At 47.0% G+C, this 17,706-nt stretch overlaps 1 protein-coding gene across 2 annotated transcripts in view; it reads left to right on the forward strand.

The window, feature by feature from the left end:
- Positions 1–17,706, forward strand: part of USP24 (ubiquitin specific peptidase 24) — a 2,799,104-nt gene that overhangs the window by 658,245 nt on the left and 2,123,153 nt on the right. Inside the window, exon 30 of one of the 2 annotated variants that reach the window (XM_069642114.1) lies at positions 15,432–15,590. In XM_069642114.1, the coding sequence (XP_069498215.1) occupies positions 15,432–15,590 (159 nt within the window). The remainder of the gene's footprint in view (positions 1–15,431; positions 15,591–17,706) is intronic. The other variant, XM_069642115.1, reaches the window with a different exon arrangement.

Consider the following 17,706-nt stretch of genomic DNA (forward strand, 5'->3'; position numbering starts at 1 on the left):
AGAGAGAAGCAATTGCATCACACAATTCCTCCACAGAGATGGGCTGCTCTACAAGAGCACGCTGAGCAGCAGTAATTTTTGGGAGCGAGATTAGCGAAAGTGCCTCGGCCACGTCCCCCTGGGGTACCTGTTTGTTGTGACTGTATAACTGGGTATAGTATGCTGTAAAGATATCATTGATTGCGAGTTGAGATCTCCACGGGCCCCACATTCATCGTAAAGTAGTGTGGTCAGGGGTCTAGCTAGGGTATTCTCGTTTGCAGAGCCACGCTAATAATCTTCCAGGTTTGTCCCCCTCAGCATGTGTCCGGGTGGATCGTGTGATAGTCAAATTTTGCAAGCCTTTCCCACGCCTCGAGGCAACTGGACCGGGTCTCGGCTAGTTTTTCCTCAGCCGACCGTAGGTCTGTATGTTGGGCCTCCTGAGCCCGAATTTCTTCCTCCATAGCGCCTAAGTCTTCCTGTAGTTTCCGGCGTATGCCACCGGCACTTGCTATCACTTCACCTCTAGTTACCACTTTCATAGTTTTCCAAACAGTGCCCCACTCCTTCACACCTCCAACATTATGCTCTAAAAAATCAGTCCGGGATTCTTGGAGCGCTTTCCTGAAGACTGCATCAGTCAAGGCGCTAAACCGGCATACACCACGTTAGGATGGGGGATCTAGAACTTGTGACGTTCCATTCGATCACCAAAGGGGAGTGGTCGGATATCGAGCGACTCATATCTTCAGTGCTACAGAGTTCGGCCACTTGTCCTAGCCCAGCAAAAAAATAATCAATTCTGGTGTATAGTCTATGGGAGTGGGGGAGGAGTAGAAGGAATAACCTCTAGTGTTTGGGTGCAATTCCCTCCAGACCCCTACTAAGTCTAGGTCAGTTAGTGCAGCATTCAAAGCAATTGTAGCCGGGTATGGAGCCTTGCAGGGAGGGGAGGATCTATCAAGTGAAGCATCTTGGACACAGTTAAAATCTCCACCCAACAGGAAAAAACCTTGTGCCTCGATTCAACCTGGCTACTTAATGCACGTACATGGGATAGGATATTATGATTCGGAAAATTAGTTCACAATACAAATTTCTTTGTGTTCATAATCCCGTAAAATTACATACCGCCTCTCCCTGTCTCTTTCCACTTCTAGCAGTTGGAATGGCAGTGAACCATCAATCCATGTAAGCACCCACCTAGCGGACTTGGAATACGTGGTGCCATAGCCCGTCCTGCCCCAGAGATTCAAGGATGCCTCCTGTTCGTCTGCCAACAGTTGGGTCTCTTGGATTAAAGCTATGGATATTTTCTTAAGTAACAGATAAGATTTTACTCTGTTTCTGCGAAGATAAGAACCCAACTTGCGCCCTTTCCAGGTTAATAGTCTAGTGGGGGCCATGGGCATATACCATGATAAACATCCCCCGCAAAGTTCAACTGGCCCCACCCCTAGCTTGTCAAAACAACCACATGCAACACAGCTATCAGTAACGTAGTGTCACCAGTATCTTGGTTACTTGTGTATGCAGCATGTTTGCGAGCAGTACATAAACTCATCTTCGCCGCCCCTCAGATTTCCCAGTAATGGCACCTTGTGAGCCTTAATGCATGCAGTAAACAACAAAAATAACATAAATTACAGAATTGTATAACACTGCCCAACAAAAAATGTATTGCTCAGGCATTCCTTTACTTCCAAGGCCAAATTTAGCCATTGAGTACCAGGTAAGGGAAACCAGCATTAGGCCGGTTCCCAGTGTCAACTTAGAGCGGTCGAATAAGATCAGCAGTGGGTGACTGGGCTTCATCCCCACTGAAAGGAAAAGTAAATGATTTAAGCAGCGACTAGCTATAATCGATGCGCCATTGTCCAAGGACTCTGAAATTGTATGGTTCCCAGGGCCCCCGCTGGCCTGCAGCTTCGCACAAAACCTCCCTGCAGCAGCAGGGAGAAAGAGGCACAGGGTCCATAGGTGGCATAGTGGGAATCGATGAGATTAAGCAGCCATTCAAGTGTCAGTGCTGTTCTTGCTACCCAGATTGTTGTGCTCCATCCACATAGTTCCCGCCGCAGGACTGTCAAGAAAATATGATTTGCCATTGTGAAGGACCTTCAACTTGGCGGGGTACATGAGCCTGTACTTGAGGCCCAATTGTCTGAGTCTTGTCTTTGTTGGCACAAAAGAATTCTTGGCTCTCTGGACAGCAGGTGTATAATCCGGGTAAATCGCAATCTTAGAGCTGTCCCTCTGCATCGCTCCGCCTTCTCTTGAATATTTCAGGATTACTTCCCTGTCACGTTAATTCAGGATCCTGGCTATAACCGGTCTGGGGTGGGATCCAGGCGGGGGTCTTTTTTGGAGTAACCCATTAGCTCGTTCAGCAGCAAATCCCTGTGAAAGCTTGCCAAGCCTAATTTCCTGTAGCAACATATTTTCGATATGTGGTCAGGTCAGGTCAGGTCCGGTCCTTGTGCCCCCTTCCGGCAAGCCCAACAAGTGTATATTGTTCCTGCGGGATCTGCCTTCAGCGTTCTCTGCGTGGGATTCCAGTGTGGTATTTCTCATTTCCAATTCTTTGACTCGCGCCACAAGGTCTTTAGTTGTGTCTGTGGTCTAACTTACCCCCAGTTCGGCAGTTGTGACCCTCTCTGCCAATTGCCTGACGTCCTGTTGGAGGAGCTGTAAGTCTACCTTGACCTCGTCTATTTTAGTCTCAAGTGGGGACCTAATGGCGGCATTTGCGGCAAGAACCTGCTCCTCTTCAGGTATTTGTACAGGGCTCAGCGGCCCAGATTGCGCAATATTCTGTCTGGTTGGCAACCCGATGTTTACTTTGCCCAGCAAAAGAATCCATAATGGTTGACTTGCCCTTATGTTTGGTGGATGACATTTCGGAACGCTGAGGCAGGGGCAGGTTAGGAAGTGTAGTGCCCCGCTGCACGGCTTGAGTATCTCCAGGTAATGAAGGATTATGCAAGTAGGCCTTGGCTATGTAAGACAAATTAGGCCCCTTGTTGCAGCGTCAGAGCAGGATATGGATATGCCCCCCGTAAGCCAGGGAGACTGAGGCCTGGGGTTCACAGTCTGTCGCCACCACCACAAAACTAGTCTCCTGCGTTACAGTGGAACCCAACACCCAAATGCTTGTGTGCGTGCAATCTCAAGGGGTAAAGTAAACTTATTTCACCAGGATCTCCAGGGCCTGAGCAGGCTAGGTGGTGGCTCCCAGCAATTTACAGAGTGTCCCTTGCAGGAGGTAAGGCCGTGTCCCAGTGCCACCCAAAGAAGGCACAAGGGCAGCGCGTGTTGTGGCAAGAGTGTGGCCAGAGAGGTCCAAGACATCAGGGCAGCCAAACAGTTTCCGCAAGAGCTCCTGAGGCGGATCAGCTCCTGCACATTCGGTCCCACCAGGCAGGGCCCATGCTCCTTCGATAAAGGATTTGGGGTTGGTGTGCAACAGGCTCATTTGGGGATCGGGTGGCTCAGCCCTAACACACATGTTGCAAGTGGCAGCCCCACTCCGGGCACAAGCGACAAGAATGCAGGTGAGTATCCCAGGAAGGTTGCGGTTCGGGAGGTGCAGCCGGTATCATTTGCGCTGCTCCCTTACCTTCTAATGGCGGCAGGGCACACTGCAGTCTGTGTATCTGACGGTGCATAAGGTTAAGGCACACCACACGCCCGTGGTCCAATCCTGGCACTCTCTCAGCTAGATTTGTTAACCCTTCGAGATAAAGCAGTGAGGGATGACCCACCTTTAGGCAAACGCACAACGACGCTGTGCTATAAGCGGCAGAGACCTAAAAGGCTTCTCGGAAACGCAGCGGCCGCAGTCTGGGAAATCGCGGGTCCCAGGTTTCTGGACCAATGTTCTCCGTGGGTGCCAATCTCCCCTGCAGGTAGGTGGTGACAAATGTGAAGGTAAACCGTTTTAACTGCCACTGTAAGGATCTATGCATGATCGCAGTGGGAGCTCCAGGCAGTCCCAACCTCACCGCATGAGCTCAGGCCACACCCCCTCATCAGCTCCAAAGGTATATTTTTCAGGTAAGTTTACTATTGTACTGGATCCATGCATGTTGTAGCGAAGCAAAGTCCCAAAATATAAGCAAAGTTCAGATATGTAACTCTCAAATGCACTAGTTTGGGAAGGCACAGGAGGTGGATCCTTGACTAGTCAGAAAAGAGTTAGAGACAGGACTTTACTCCCATGTGACCCTATGGAAGAGACTGGGAATGGAACAGGAGTGTTAACTTACCCCCTTACTCCGATTTCTCCAGTGACCACTTCATAGGTTCTTGATTCCGTTGGAAACACATTATTTTGTGCTTGGCCCGGTTGAGGAAGGCTATGGGGTTGTGGGTGCAGAGGTCAGTTTCAGACATGCGATTTAGTTTTGGTTGGTCACTCTTGGACCTGGACCCTTTATTCTGTCCCATTTCTTCAGTGTTGGAATCTTTACTATCTTTGACCCAGATGGGCCATCAGATCTGCACTGTGAAGGAGAGTACCTGCCCACTATATGTCTTTAAAAGGACCCTTGAGCAAGGCTGTTTCTTTGCAATTCCCGCTGTTCTGTGATTTTTGGGCGGGATTGTGCAATCAGTTTCCAGCACACCAGTTGGTTCCGGCATGGAATTTAATTTAGTGTTGACATTCCTTATGAGCACTGCGTTTGGGCCCCAACATTCTTGTTGGATTACTCACCCTTAAGGTGATTTTCCTTGTTCCCTTCACTTCTGAGAGGAAGTGGGCCCCTGTGTTGGACATTTGCAGAGTGGCTATGTAGGCTTCTCGGCACGCTTTTGCCAAACATTACTGCTTGTATTCACTTTTGGGGCAGGACACCTGCTTTGGCAGGGAAGTCCTCCAGACTTTCCTGGTTAAGGTGGTCTCCTCTTGCTCTCCTCCCTCTGTCAGATCACAGCACTGCTATGGGAGTGAACATAGAGAAGAAATCCATTAGATGAAGAGATAGCTTACCTCTCAGTAATTTTCTTTCTGATGGATGTTCCTCCCACTGATTGCTCATCGCCCTCACAACCTGCTCCACTTGTCGGATAGCTAGTAAATCTTTGAACTAAGGTCACTGGGTGCGTGGCCTCAATATATATGGGCCCCGACGACATGTCTGGTATGGGGTGCATGGCGGCATCAGGAGCCGACACAGAGCTGCGCTACACCCCCAGGTGGCGGAATTTTCCGAAGATCAGCCTCACTGGGATGCAAATAACATAGATGTGTTATGTAAATTGACTTGTACCGCGCACCATTACTATTGGTATGTTCTCCAGGCACTCTCTTGGTTCTGTAAGAAAGTGGGTTGGGTAGGTTTGTGAGGAAAGAGAGAGTACGACAGAGGTTATGCCTTTCTGTTGGTGCTTGTAGAACCAGTAGGAACTGGCATTGGTTCCATATGATACCGTTTTTTTTCTTTCTAGTTTTAAATGTGGGGATCCCACCCCAAGCCCTTTGTATCCCCATCTTTATTAACCGCCCCAAACCCACTCACCCCTGACCTGTTTTGAACCCTTACTCGCCAGAGCAGTCAGGCTTATCATAGTAGAACGATATGAGCTGTAGATAAGTACACTGACCCGAGTTAGGGCAGTAGTCCAAAGAAACACTTGCACCAATAAAGTTATATTAAAATATCATTTATTATATTTACACAAGGAAGTGAGAAATATACTTAGTTCAATTAACCAACACACTTAAGACTACTTATGAATACTTTTCAAAGGCCACTGCTTCGGTGGTAGTTGCTCGCAGTACAATTGTTAGTTTGACACTAATGACAGTTCTACCGTATTATCGGTACGATCGTGCACTTGCGTTAAGACAAAGATATGCAGTAATTGTATTTAGTTAGCAAAACCACATTAAATAAAGTCTTTTAGGAAGGAAAACAGTTAGTCATACAGTGCCAGAGCTTAACGTCCTAGAGACATTTTCTTGCCAAACTAATGCTTTTAAAGTCCAATCCCTAACTATATGCAAAAGTCAATTCGGAGTGGATCGAAAGTCTTAAGCAGCAGAACAGCAAAAGTTCTTTTAGGATAATTTTAGTCTCTAGGAAAGGATACTTGAAGAGTTAGCACAACGATGGAGACCATGCAAAAACACTCATTAAAGGAATACAAGCCGGTAGCTTGCGTCAGAGCGAAGAGCTGACACCCTGGACACCTTTACGCACTCCAACACTTTTGAGTGACTTCTTGGTTCAAGATGAGCAATGCCTTTCACCCCACAGTACCTTAGGTTACCCCATAAAAATAGACACTAAACAAGTGAAGTAAAATAGAAGGTTTATCGTGCCTCCAAATGTCAGGTCAGCAGTCAAAACAAAGCAAAAAGTAAGGGTGTACGATACAACTCTTTTGGAGGAAAGTGGTATGAGCTGAAAATTCTAACAACACATCTGCCCAACAACTCTGCTATACACAATCCAGGAAAGGCAATTTCAGAAAACTTCATTCCACACTCTGTGTCTAAAGATCTTGTGTAAAAATACAGAACGACTCCATCTTACTTGTCACTTCTTTCAACTCACCTGTTCTGTGAAAGCGCCAGAATTTCTCTCATTTCTGTATCCCTTTACTACTTTACACTCTCTTCTCCAGATAGGGAGATCAAGAAGTGGGACTCAGTAGGATGTAAAATCTTTGCTTCGCAAAGGGCATGCTCTTTGTACAGTCAATGCAACATACAACCTAGCCAAATATTTCTTCATTTTATGGTCTGTGGTTCTTGGACGCAGCCAACAATTTACCGGAAAGAGAAATTGGAGGGTTTGTGTGTCATAGTCAAGGATGGCAAAGAAGCAGCCTGACACTCTACAAGTTTACTTGTATGAAGCTGATTATATCGCTACATCAATGGGCACTGGCTCAGTGGTTGGGCAACTTTTGTGGCTTAACATGCCATGTGAGTAGTCAACCTCTTCGGTACCAAAGCAGCCATGTCTCTCCTGAAGATTTGGGCATTGATAGCCACAGCCATGTTTTTGAGAATAGTGGCGCAGTAACCTTCTACGGCTCCTTCCTCTTCTCCTGCCTTTTAGGGAGGGTGATTGATATTTTTTCCATTTCACATCTTTTCGCATCACAGCCTTGGACTAGCACCCTCTTACAAGCTTCTGCAGTGGCTCTTTCCACGTCCGGTCCCAGCATGCTTTAAAGGCTATGTCGCTGCTTTCTCCATTCTCCGTGGTGCAAAACCCCTTTAACGTGAGTTGATCTGGCCACTCCCATGGACTGAAGAATAGCGCAGCACAAACTCCTCAGGAAGGACAAGTTCAAGATGGTTACTCTCTCTCAAGTCCTCCAGGCCCTTCAACTTCAAGACTGGTTGGTGTCTCTCGACCTCAAGGATGCTTATTTTCATGTGCCGATCCATCCAAAGAAGTACCTGAGGTTAGCGGTTGGCGACTCGCACTTTCAGATTCGGGTCCTGCCTTTCGGATTGACCTCCGCCCCGAGGGTCTTCACCAAGCTCATGGTAGTGGTGGCAGTGCATCTCAGAAAAGGGGGGATTCACGTCTACCCCTACCTGGACGATTGGTTGATCAGGGCGCGCTCTCCCGAGCAAGTCCTGGATCATCTGTCCATCACCTGCCACTCCCTCCACAAGCTGGGCTTCTCCCTCAACTTGAAGTCCCATTTGACACCAACTCAGAGGCTCCAGTACATCAGAGCAGTGCTCGACACGTCCCTGGGGCAGTGTTTTCCTCCCAAGGTGAAGGCTCATCACATTCTGCAGATGGTGCACAAGTTTCAGCTTGCCCAGAGTCTCCCAGCGTTCGAGTTCTTGAGATTGCTTGGCCTCACGGCATCCTGCATTCTTCTGGTGCCAGAGGCCAGGTTGCGGATGAGATCTTTGCAATGGGCTCTCAAGCTCCAGTGGTCTCAGTCCTCCGGCAGGAAGTCAGACCCTGTTCAGGTGCTGTCCTCGGTCGCCCAGGACTTTCTGTGGTGGGCTGTCGAAGGCAATTTGATGAAGGGGGCTCCTTTTTGGCTACCCTGGCCGGAGGTGACGATCGTGACGGACGCATCCCTCACGGGATGGGGAGCTCATGCCAACGAGTTGACAGTCCGCGGTCGTTCGTCTCCGTCGGAGTCCATACTCCATATCAATCTGTTGGAGCTGAGGGCCGTCAGGCTTTTCTGCCGACTGTGCGAGGAAAGAATGTCCTGATCCTGACGGACAACACAGTGGCCATGCACTACCTCAACAAAAAGGGGGGGGCATGGTCACTTCCTCTGTGCAGGGAGGCGATGCAGCTCAGGTTCTGGGCAATCCAGCAGGAAGTTTCGATCTCGGCAGTTCATCTGGCCGGAGATGAAAACAAGATGGCGGACGCTCTGAGCAGGCAGTTCGCGATCTCTCACGAGTGGGAGTTGGCTCAGGTGATTCTCCTGGAGATCTGTGCACTTTGGGGGACCCCTCAAGTGGATCTCTTCGTGTCCAGTGTCAACCGGAAGTGTGAAAGGTTCTGCTTGTGGGAATTTCCTCCAAAAGGAGCCTTAGGAGATGTGTTCGTGGTGGAGTGGTCCTTCCCACTGCTGTACGCGTTTCCTCCGTCATACCGCAAGTGCCCCGGAGGTTACAAAGGTTCGGTTACCAGATGATCCTCATTACTCCGGGGTGGGCCCGGAGGACGTGGTACCCGGACCTTCTCGACTTGTCCATCTGCCTTCCACATCGTCTTCCCTACCGAGACGATCTGCTCTCACGGGAGGAGGGCCAGATTCTCCATCCAGAGGTCAGATTCCTCAACCTTCATGCTTGGCTTCTGAAAGGTTGAGGTATGAGGATTGGGACCTCCCTGAAGACGGGATGGAGGTGTTGCTTTCGGCCAGAAGGCCCGCAACTAAGTCCCTGTACCGTTGCCGTTGGTGAAGTTTTGCGACTGGGGCAGGGTTAAGAATGTGGATCCTTTTGCATGTGACATTCCTGTGGTTCTGTCTTTTTTGCTTTCTTTAGCGCACAGGGTACGGTTAAGGTTACCTGGCGGCGCTGTCCATATTTAAGTGCTCGTCTGAAGAGTGTTCTTATTTTAAAATTCCTTTAATTTCTCAGTTTCTAAAAGGGCTCACTAATGTGTTCCCTCCGTCACCTTTCCAGGTGCCCGGTTGGGATTTGAACCTTGTCCTCAAGTTTCTGATGGGTGCTCCGTTTGAGCCTTTGAGACCGTTAACTCTTAAAACTGTATTTTTGGTTGCGGTCACTGAGTTACAGGCACTTTCAGTTAAGCCACCCTTCACTGTATTTCATAAGGACAGGGTTGTCCTTAGAGTTCGCCCTTCCTTTCTTCCGAAGGTGGTGTCGGAATTTAATTTAGGCCAGAAGGTTGATCTTCCGGCATTTCATCTTCCTCCACATCCTGGTAAGGAAGAGGAGAGGCTCCATAGGCTCGATTCTAGGAGAGCTTTAAGCTTTTATATTTCACGCATGTCCCGGGTCAGAGTGGATGATCAACTCTTCATTGGTTACGCTGGAAAGCGTTTGGGACAAGCTGTGACTAAGCAGACTTTGTCTCGCTGGATTATTCTGGCTATTTCTGAGTGTTACCGCTTGACGGGTAAGGACCCACCGGTCGGCTTGCGGGCCCACTCTACCAGGGGTATGGCTGCCTCTACTGCCCTACAGAGGGGTGTTCCTATTCGTAACATCTGTGATGCAGCCACCTGGGCTTTGGTCCATACTTTTGTACGTCACTACTCCCTCGATTCCATCCGTGGGCAGGATCTGGCCTTTGGCAAGGCGGTCCTTTGCTCTGCAATTTGATTGGGCATTCTAACTTTCTGTATTCTAAATTCTTTTCCCACCTCCTTGCATTGGTACTGCTTTGGGAGTCTGTCATAGATATGGAGTACGTCGGAGGACCCAATCCCCTCGATGAACAAGTTACTCTCTTACCTGTTAAGGTTCTTTCGATGGGATGGTCCGACGACGTATTCCATATCGCTCCCTCCCTGCCTTCCGCGCTACAGAATTTCTTATGCGATTACAGCTTACGTTTCCGCAAGGCTTTGTGTGGTCAGACTGGCAGAAGACTGGTGCTACACGTTCTGGGAAAAAACTACAACCGAGGCTACGGGCGTCGTGCGTCCTACTTAATAACATCCAGTGACGTCGGCTGTCGGTGGAGGTCCTCGAGGGCGGCTTATCGACGTCATCGACGCAGGACGCAGATGCCGAAAGATTTTCCAGAGCAGCACAGCTGTGGTAATTACTGTCATAGACATGGAATACGTCGTCAGACCATCCCATCGAAAGAACATTACCAGGTAACAGAGTAACTTGTTCTTATGACCTTAGACCATAATTTCCCCCAAAATTTATCTCATAATTTCACTTGTCGCGGAAGAGTCAATTTTGTTTTTTTGCCTCTTCCTCACACTCCCAATGCAAAGGAGAACTGTCCCTGTTTAGACTTGTTATACAGAATAATATGAAGTACCCTTTGGGAACACCACACACAATTAAGACTATAAGTGACAGTACAAGCCTGTACTACACAGTTTGTGGTAGCGATGGCAAAGCATCCAGACTTCTCTCAAGAGTAAGTGAGCAGTATCAAACAGTTACACAAATGACAGCAATTACTATGATTCAGCCAAAGACTGACTCAAGGTTTTCAAGTAAAAGAATATACATTTATTTCAGTTGTATAACATTACACTATTATAAGCACTTTAAAAATCACACTCTTAATGCACCACACCACTCCCAATAAGTTCCAGACAAGTTAAGCTCCCAAAATGAAGTGGGAGCAAAATGGCACTCCAGCAATTTAAAAGGGAGGGAAAAACAAAGTTAATAAAAATAGAACCACACCAACAGGTAAGTACTCAGGGCAATTGAGCAAGAGAAACTACAGTGAAAGAATCAGGTAGAAAAGGCTTAGGGCCAAAGTCAATGGGTCAAAAGTCTTTTGCTCAAGATCACACAGTTCAGGGTAGTTTGCGGTAAAATTTGTGACACGGATTCCGAACGAGGTTGGTTGGCAGAAAAGTTAGTTCAAAGAGAAGAGAAGGACAAGCCCTCGGTTTGGAGAAAGATTTCAACCACTTTCACCGCGGCTGAACGAAACAATCGGATTTGCACAGTACCTTAAAACGGAAAGGAAGCTGTAGCTGAGGCGGACGTTCCTGGTAGTTCTGCAGACTTGCGGTTCCTGAATCGACTGTCAGACTGACGAGAAGTAGGAAGACTGGAGGGTCCTGCACTACCCAGGGAAGAAACCAGCAGCAGAGCTAAGCAACAAATAAAAGATGCGCTCCTTAAAACCCAAGCAGGGTCCGACCTTCCTGGCTATCTGGCCCACTGTAGCTCTGTACAGTGAATTCGACCAGAGGAGGGATCCTGGCTTGAAGTTTGGGTGAACTGGTTGGTCCCACCAGCTCAAGGGAAGAAGTTTCCTGGAGGGGCTCCTCTGTTGTCGGATTCTGAAGATTCTGACCTGCAGCAGGGCTTCACCGGGCGGTTTAGTCGTTGTAGGGGTCCTCTTCCATCAGCTCTTCGTTGGTTCTTTCGTTCCAATGGCGACTTTGCCTTTCCAGTCCCAGAGACCTGCTTTTTATGCAGTTTTCCCCCATTCACACAGCCTCGCTGTCAATCACACAGTGTTGGGGAGAATCCTGTGCAGTGCCCTTAGGGACCACTACACACAATTATACTACAAGTGGTAATACAAGTTCACCTTTTGTACAAGCCTGTACTACACTGTTAAAGTGGTAGCAGAAGCAGAGCAGCCAGACTTATCTCAAGAGTAAATGAGCAGTAGTAGAGATTACACAAAAGACCACAATTACTGTGACTCAAGCAAACACTTACTCAAGGTTTCAGGTAAAAAATATAAGTACATTTATTTTTAAGCCATCTGTTATACAACACTTCACTTCTATAAATTCGAAACCACAAATAAAATACACTACACCAACCAATTCCACTTATGTCAATAAATTCAAGTTAAGTACATTAGGATTTGACAGACCAGCGTTGCAATACTAACTTGTACCGGCGGATAGAAATGCTCACGAAGTTAAAACACACTTTGTACTTTAGAATTTTCAACGAGGGAAAGTGATAAAAGTCAAAGGCAATACTTTTTCAAGGCAAGGAGACTCGAGGACTTGTTCAAAGATACAGATTAAAGTCAATAGGCCTGCGCCAGTGTCAATGGAGCAGATGTTCAGTTGCCGAGGATCACACATTGAACAGTTCGAGATTCGAGATGCCGAGAGTTCGTAAAGATTGTCAAATGGAAGGAAAAGTTATAAGAAGGAGGGAAGAAAGAACAAATCTTCGTGGAAGAAAAGGGTTCACCCCGATTCTGGCTGGTCAGACGGAGAGAATGACCAAGTGTGCACAGTACCTTATTCCGTTGGAGAAAAGCTGGTGCCACGATGTTTGTTCCTGGTAGTTCCTGCAGACTCATGGTTCCTGCGGCTTCAGTCGTGTGGACAAGAGGACGACGTCTGGAGCGATCTGCACTACCTAGGGATGAGGCCAGCAGCAGCAAAAAAAGACAATGATGAATAAAAGGTGCGCTCCTTTAAATCAGGAGAGGGCTCTTCTGATGGCTATCCGGACCACTACAGCACAGCAGTGATATCGACCCAGAAGAGGATTCTTTGACTGAAGAAAAGACGAGCTGGTTGATCCCACCAGGCTCAAGGGAAGAAGACTCCGGACTGGATATTCTCTTGTCTTTGAAGGGTAGATAGCTCAGGACTGCAGCAGGGCTTCACCGGTACTCGTGGTTGCAGCAGCCGTCCTAGTCTCCGCTTCTCTTGGGTTCCTTGCAGTTCCAGTGGCGACTCTGACTTCTAGCCCAAGAGCCCTGCCTTTTATGCCAAAATCCCCCATTCACACAGCCTGGCTGTCAATCACTCAGCAGGGGGGTTGTCCAGCCCAGACAACCACCTTAGCCAATCAATACAAAGTGCGACTCTGGTTTCCATGGAGACCCTGTGCAGTGGGTGACTACACCCCTCTCTCACATTCAGCCCACCTAGAAACCCAGACGCCAAAGGAGGGCTTCTGGTCAGAATCCTGCCAAAGGTCAGCAAACAAAGGGGGTAGACCTGGTTTGCCACGCAAAGAAAGACCCAAGAAGGATGTTAACAAAAAGAAACGGCGTTTAAACCCAAACGAGCCGAAATAAAATATATTTGGTCAAGCGGGTTTATGTTCGAGGCTGATATAATAGCCTAAAACAATACCATGGTTATATGATAACCGCGGTATGAAAAATAGGGTAGTTACCACTGCCACCAGCCAAGTCTTGATGAAAAGGGAGCAAAACAGTGCTCCAAGAGAAACAGATACAAAGGGATAAGAATTACCCCTTTCCAATGTAAAATGGGGTTTACTGGGTCGGTGGTTTAAAGAGACTACATAAAGTTAATGGCAACTTTACATGTTTCTCAGAGACAGTAGTCAGTCCCAGAAAAATGGAGTCAGTGGGAAGTCTAAAAGACAACCCTGTGTCACTGCACTGAAGGTTGCTGTGTAACACACATACAAATGATGCTCATGGAGTAGGTGAGGCTCCAGAGCCCAAGATCACACAAATGGTAAAAACACACACAGCAAAACACATGTAAGAGTGGGAAAAAGGCTCACACTCTTACCAGTTGAAAAAATAAACCCTAGAAATCCAGCAAAGCTGCTGAGGGACTCATTAGGTAAGGGAAATCAGCCATTTATGAGAATTCTCCATAACAAGACCATAAGAGGACCTTAAGTTTCGATTTCTGTCAAACATGCAAGTTGAGAAAATATCAGCTTTTTGTGTCATGAGCACCAACCACCATAATGAGCAGCGCTCGGATGCCTGAGGGTTCGAAGCGCTATATAAATGCCAATTATTATTATTATAGGAAACAGTGTAGAGATCTTTTTGTGTATTTTCGAATTCTTCAAGCTGGCTGGAAATGGGGTTCCCAAAATGATAAGGGCCCATTCCATGATGGGTCTGGTGGCTACATTGGCCTAACCGAGATGTGTACCGGCTCTGTTTCTGTCTGGTACCAACCAGGGCCTTCACACATCTTCAAAGCATTATTACTGCTTGGACTATCAGGCCAATAATTCTGTTTTAGCTGAGCTCTGTAACATAGCTTCCTGGTTTAACTGCTAGTTCTCGCTCTCCACCAAATTTCTGTACTGCCTTGGCAGTATCTTCTGCAATTTACTTTCTGATGGATTCTTCTCCTGCAAATTTCTCATTTGCTCTCTAATCTTGCCTCACTTGTTGACTTCATTCATCCTGTTCTACGTTCCCTCCGCTGTTGAGCACTGGGGTGGATAGGGAGATTAAATGTTAGGCGTCATGGATCACTGTGTGCTTCATATGTAGGAGTGCTTTCTGGGGCCATGCAGTTGATGGCTCCAACAACAGGTGGTATCCAGACGCACTGCACTCCCTGCTGGGGTAAGAGTTTCCAAAAGACAGCAGACCATCCGAGACTGGCATCTGCAACGTTTGGCTCTCCAGATGTGTTGGAACACAACTCCAATTAGCCCTAGATGGCATCGTTTATAGTTAGGGCTCATGGGAATAGGAGTCCACGACTTGTCAAGAACAGCAGGGTGCAGTTTTCTGATCCAAGACGGCACTCTTCAAGAGGAGAAGCCATCCAAAAGAATATTATCAAAGTTAAGTAGTTTGTTGTTCTTTGAAATTGTTCATATCAGCGCTCCACATTTTTTCTGGCTTCTATCAGACTCATCTATGCACTTTAATTGTGTAGTAGTAGTACCAAAATGTTTTTCTTGGGTAGAAACTGGTTCGGCTGCAGCAGTGAGTTCTGCAAGGTCAAACGTTTGTCATAGTGACTTGTAGTCCCAATAGGGCTGCCTGTTTGGACGTGGCCTATTTTCCTTTCCCACTGTAGGGAAAGACACAAGATTGTCATGTTCTTGAAGATTCTGCGATGATCCATGATGTGCAGTTAATATGGCAATTGGGACTTTAAGCTTTTATTTTGTTGGCATTTGGCAAGTTGTGATTAGCCATGGATTCTGCTTGTTTTAGGCTCATTTAAACAAATATGTGATACATTGTTTACTTCGCAATAGGTTTATTGGAATTTACGTTGGAATATGTTTATTCAAAGGATGTGTAAGGAATGTGGATCAATCAACTGATAAACCTCCTCATAAACTGGCACACAGTCTTTCTTCACCTATCTATTCTAATGAATGCTTAATGTGTTTCCTTCAGGTCTTTTCTTGTAACTGCCTGGTTTTTACACATCTTTTCAGTCTTTGTAACTTCTTAGACCACTTTGTGTGTTCTATTTAATTTCACCTGTGTTGCAAAACTACACCCAATATTTGTCACACTTTTGTTTCACTTCTATGTATATTTTAACATAATAGAGATTTAAACTTAATCGAAAATGCTTTTGCTTATTTCAATCAGAAGACACTTCTGTCTGAATCGCAAGGATCTCAGTCGTCAAAGTCACCATCTCTGTCTTCGAAACATCAGCACCAGCCAAGTGCCAGCTCCATCTTAGAAAGTCTCTTCCGATCATCAGCTCCAGGAATGTCAACCTTCAGAGTACTGTATAACCTGGAGGTAGGAACCTCCCCTTTATCCACAAGAAAACATGATTCAATTATACAGTCTACCTTGGCAAAGACAATATTCTAGCTTTGTAAATGTTTGGGGTTCTATTTTGAAAGCCCCCCCATATGCACTGAAAAGGGTTCTACTTTACGTTTACAAAGCAAGCCTTGTTGCCTTTGCCTGTGCTAAGTTTTATAATTTTGTCCTTGAACATATTTTCTGTTTCTGCTTCAAAATAACTGCTAAATATTCATGCTGCCAGTTTGTCTGAATCGTATTAACCATGTGGCAAAAGGTTTGGGAAAAACCATATGCACCTCAATTTCAACGGTTCGTAATTCACCTAGCTTCCTGAACTTTTAAGAGATTTTTGAAGTTGTGTTCAGGCAGCCTGATTCTCCTCTCCATATAAGGAACTTACTTCAGGAGCTCTTCAGCAATCACTGAATCTTTGAGATAAAGAAGAGCATGGAATGTGTTGCTGGTTGAGAGCTGGAACATTTTACTGTATGAAGTGCTTTTAGGTATGGAGGGGGGGAGGATTTAAGGCACTGCTGAACAGAATAATTAATCTTTTATTTTTCCAAACTTTTAAAAAAGTTACGTGCATTTCATAGAAAAGCCAAATGATAACCAACAATTACAGGGAAGGCAGATAAGCCTTAAGGGCGGAAGGGAAGAAAGGGTGCGAGGAAAGATATTGGAGGGAGTGCATTCCAGTGAAGAGCGGTCAAAAGAGAGAAGGAATGATTGCAGGACTGGGCACAGGGAGGGCAGGGTACTGACAGTAATTGAGACTTTGGAGCAGAGAGATTGAGCAGTGGAATAAAATGAGATCAAGTAAGAAAGGTAAGGGTGGGGGCATGATTATGGAGCGACTAAAAGACAAGACAAGACATAGGAAATAAAACTTGAGCAGAGAGTGAAAAGGTAGCCATTGAAGTGTTAGGCAGGGCTGGAGATATTGAATTCCTGCGTTGAAAGTTTAAAAATTGCAGCAAACAGAAGAGTCATACACTGATTTTTGTGGGCTCTTGGGTGAGAGCTAGAAAGACCAAAGAAGCGATGGGAGCAATAATAGAGCAGCCGCAAAAAAATAAGGGAGGAGTAAACACCTCTGAGACCTGGAAAGTGAGAAAAGGCTTGGCTTTGAGGATGCTAAAGAGATGTCCCTTCTCCAGCATGGGGTCTGGCATGGATTCACATGCTCATGAATTTTCCCCGTCGTCAGGCTGGGAATCCGCGGTAAAGAAAAAATCAGTTTCAGTTTAGTTTCTGAACTGTCTTCCTCCTAATAACCAATTACTGGTCTCTGGGTCATACTGCCCCCAGCCAATGACTGCCCTCTACCTAAACCCCTCCTCTGGCAGCCATCTTCAGATTTTTACCACACGTTCAAGTGTTGAGAGTCCTCGTGCTATAGCTGTCGAGCTTTTACTGCGTTTTGCGATTTTTCATAGAGTTAAACCTCATTTTTTCGGTCAATCGAGCCTCAAGCTCCACCGTTTCTACTTCCGATCAACGGGGACCTGTTTCTGAATTTTCTACGCCCCTCAAGGGCGAAGTTTTCTTCGAGTTTCGTTTCTTGGAGGATTCCGGAAGATCTTTGAGGCCTACCCCGCGTGGACATGGCCCAGGACAAAGGAAACACGACGCCCGGATGCAAGCTGTTCAGGAGGATGAGCATTCTAGATGTCTCTACTGCCTTCACAAAGATAAAACGCACGTGGAAAAGGACTGTGCGTTTTACAAGAACATGTCCGAACGGACTGAGGGATCGGCGTATCCGACTCACCAACTGGCTGGAAGGGAAGAGCCCAGCAGCAGGTGAGAAGAAGAAGTCCGAGTGGTCTTCTAAGACCTTTGAGGGCGCTCCGGCGACGGGGGCCCAACAAAAGACAAAGAACCGCAAGTCTGCGGGCACCGATCGGTCGGGCTCCTCGGCTGCCAGGCAGGGCGCACTTTCACAGACGCCATCAACCACGAGCCAACGCTCTGGCTCAGGGAAGAGGAAATCGGAGAACCCGGGTAAGCTTCGGGAGAAGCCTCTATCGATCCTGACTGAGACAGCCGACGGAGACCGCTGAGGGGGAGCGAGGCGGTGACCCTCTCCCCAAGGTGAAGG

This window comes from Ambystoma mexicanum, chromosome 1q (genome assembly GCF_040938575.1).
Source record: "Ambystoma mexicanum isolate Mex_15411 chromosome 1q, UKY_AmexF1_1, whole genome shotgun sequence".
NCBI lineage: Eukaryota > Metazoa > Chordata > Amphibia > Caudata > Ambystomatidae > Ambystoma > Ambystoma mexicanum.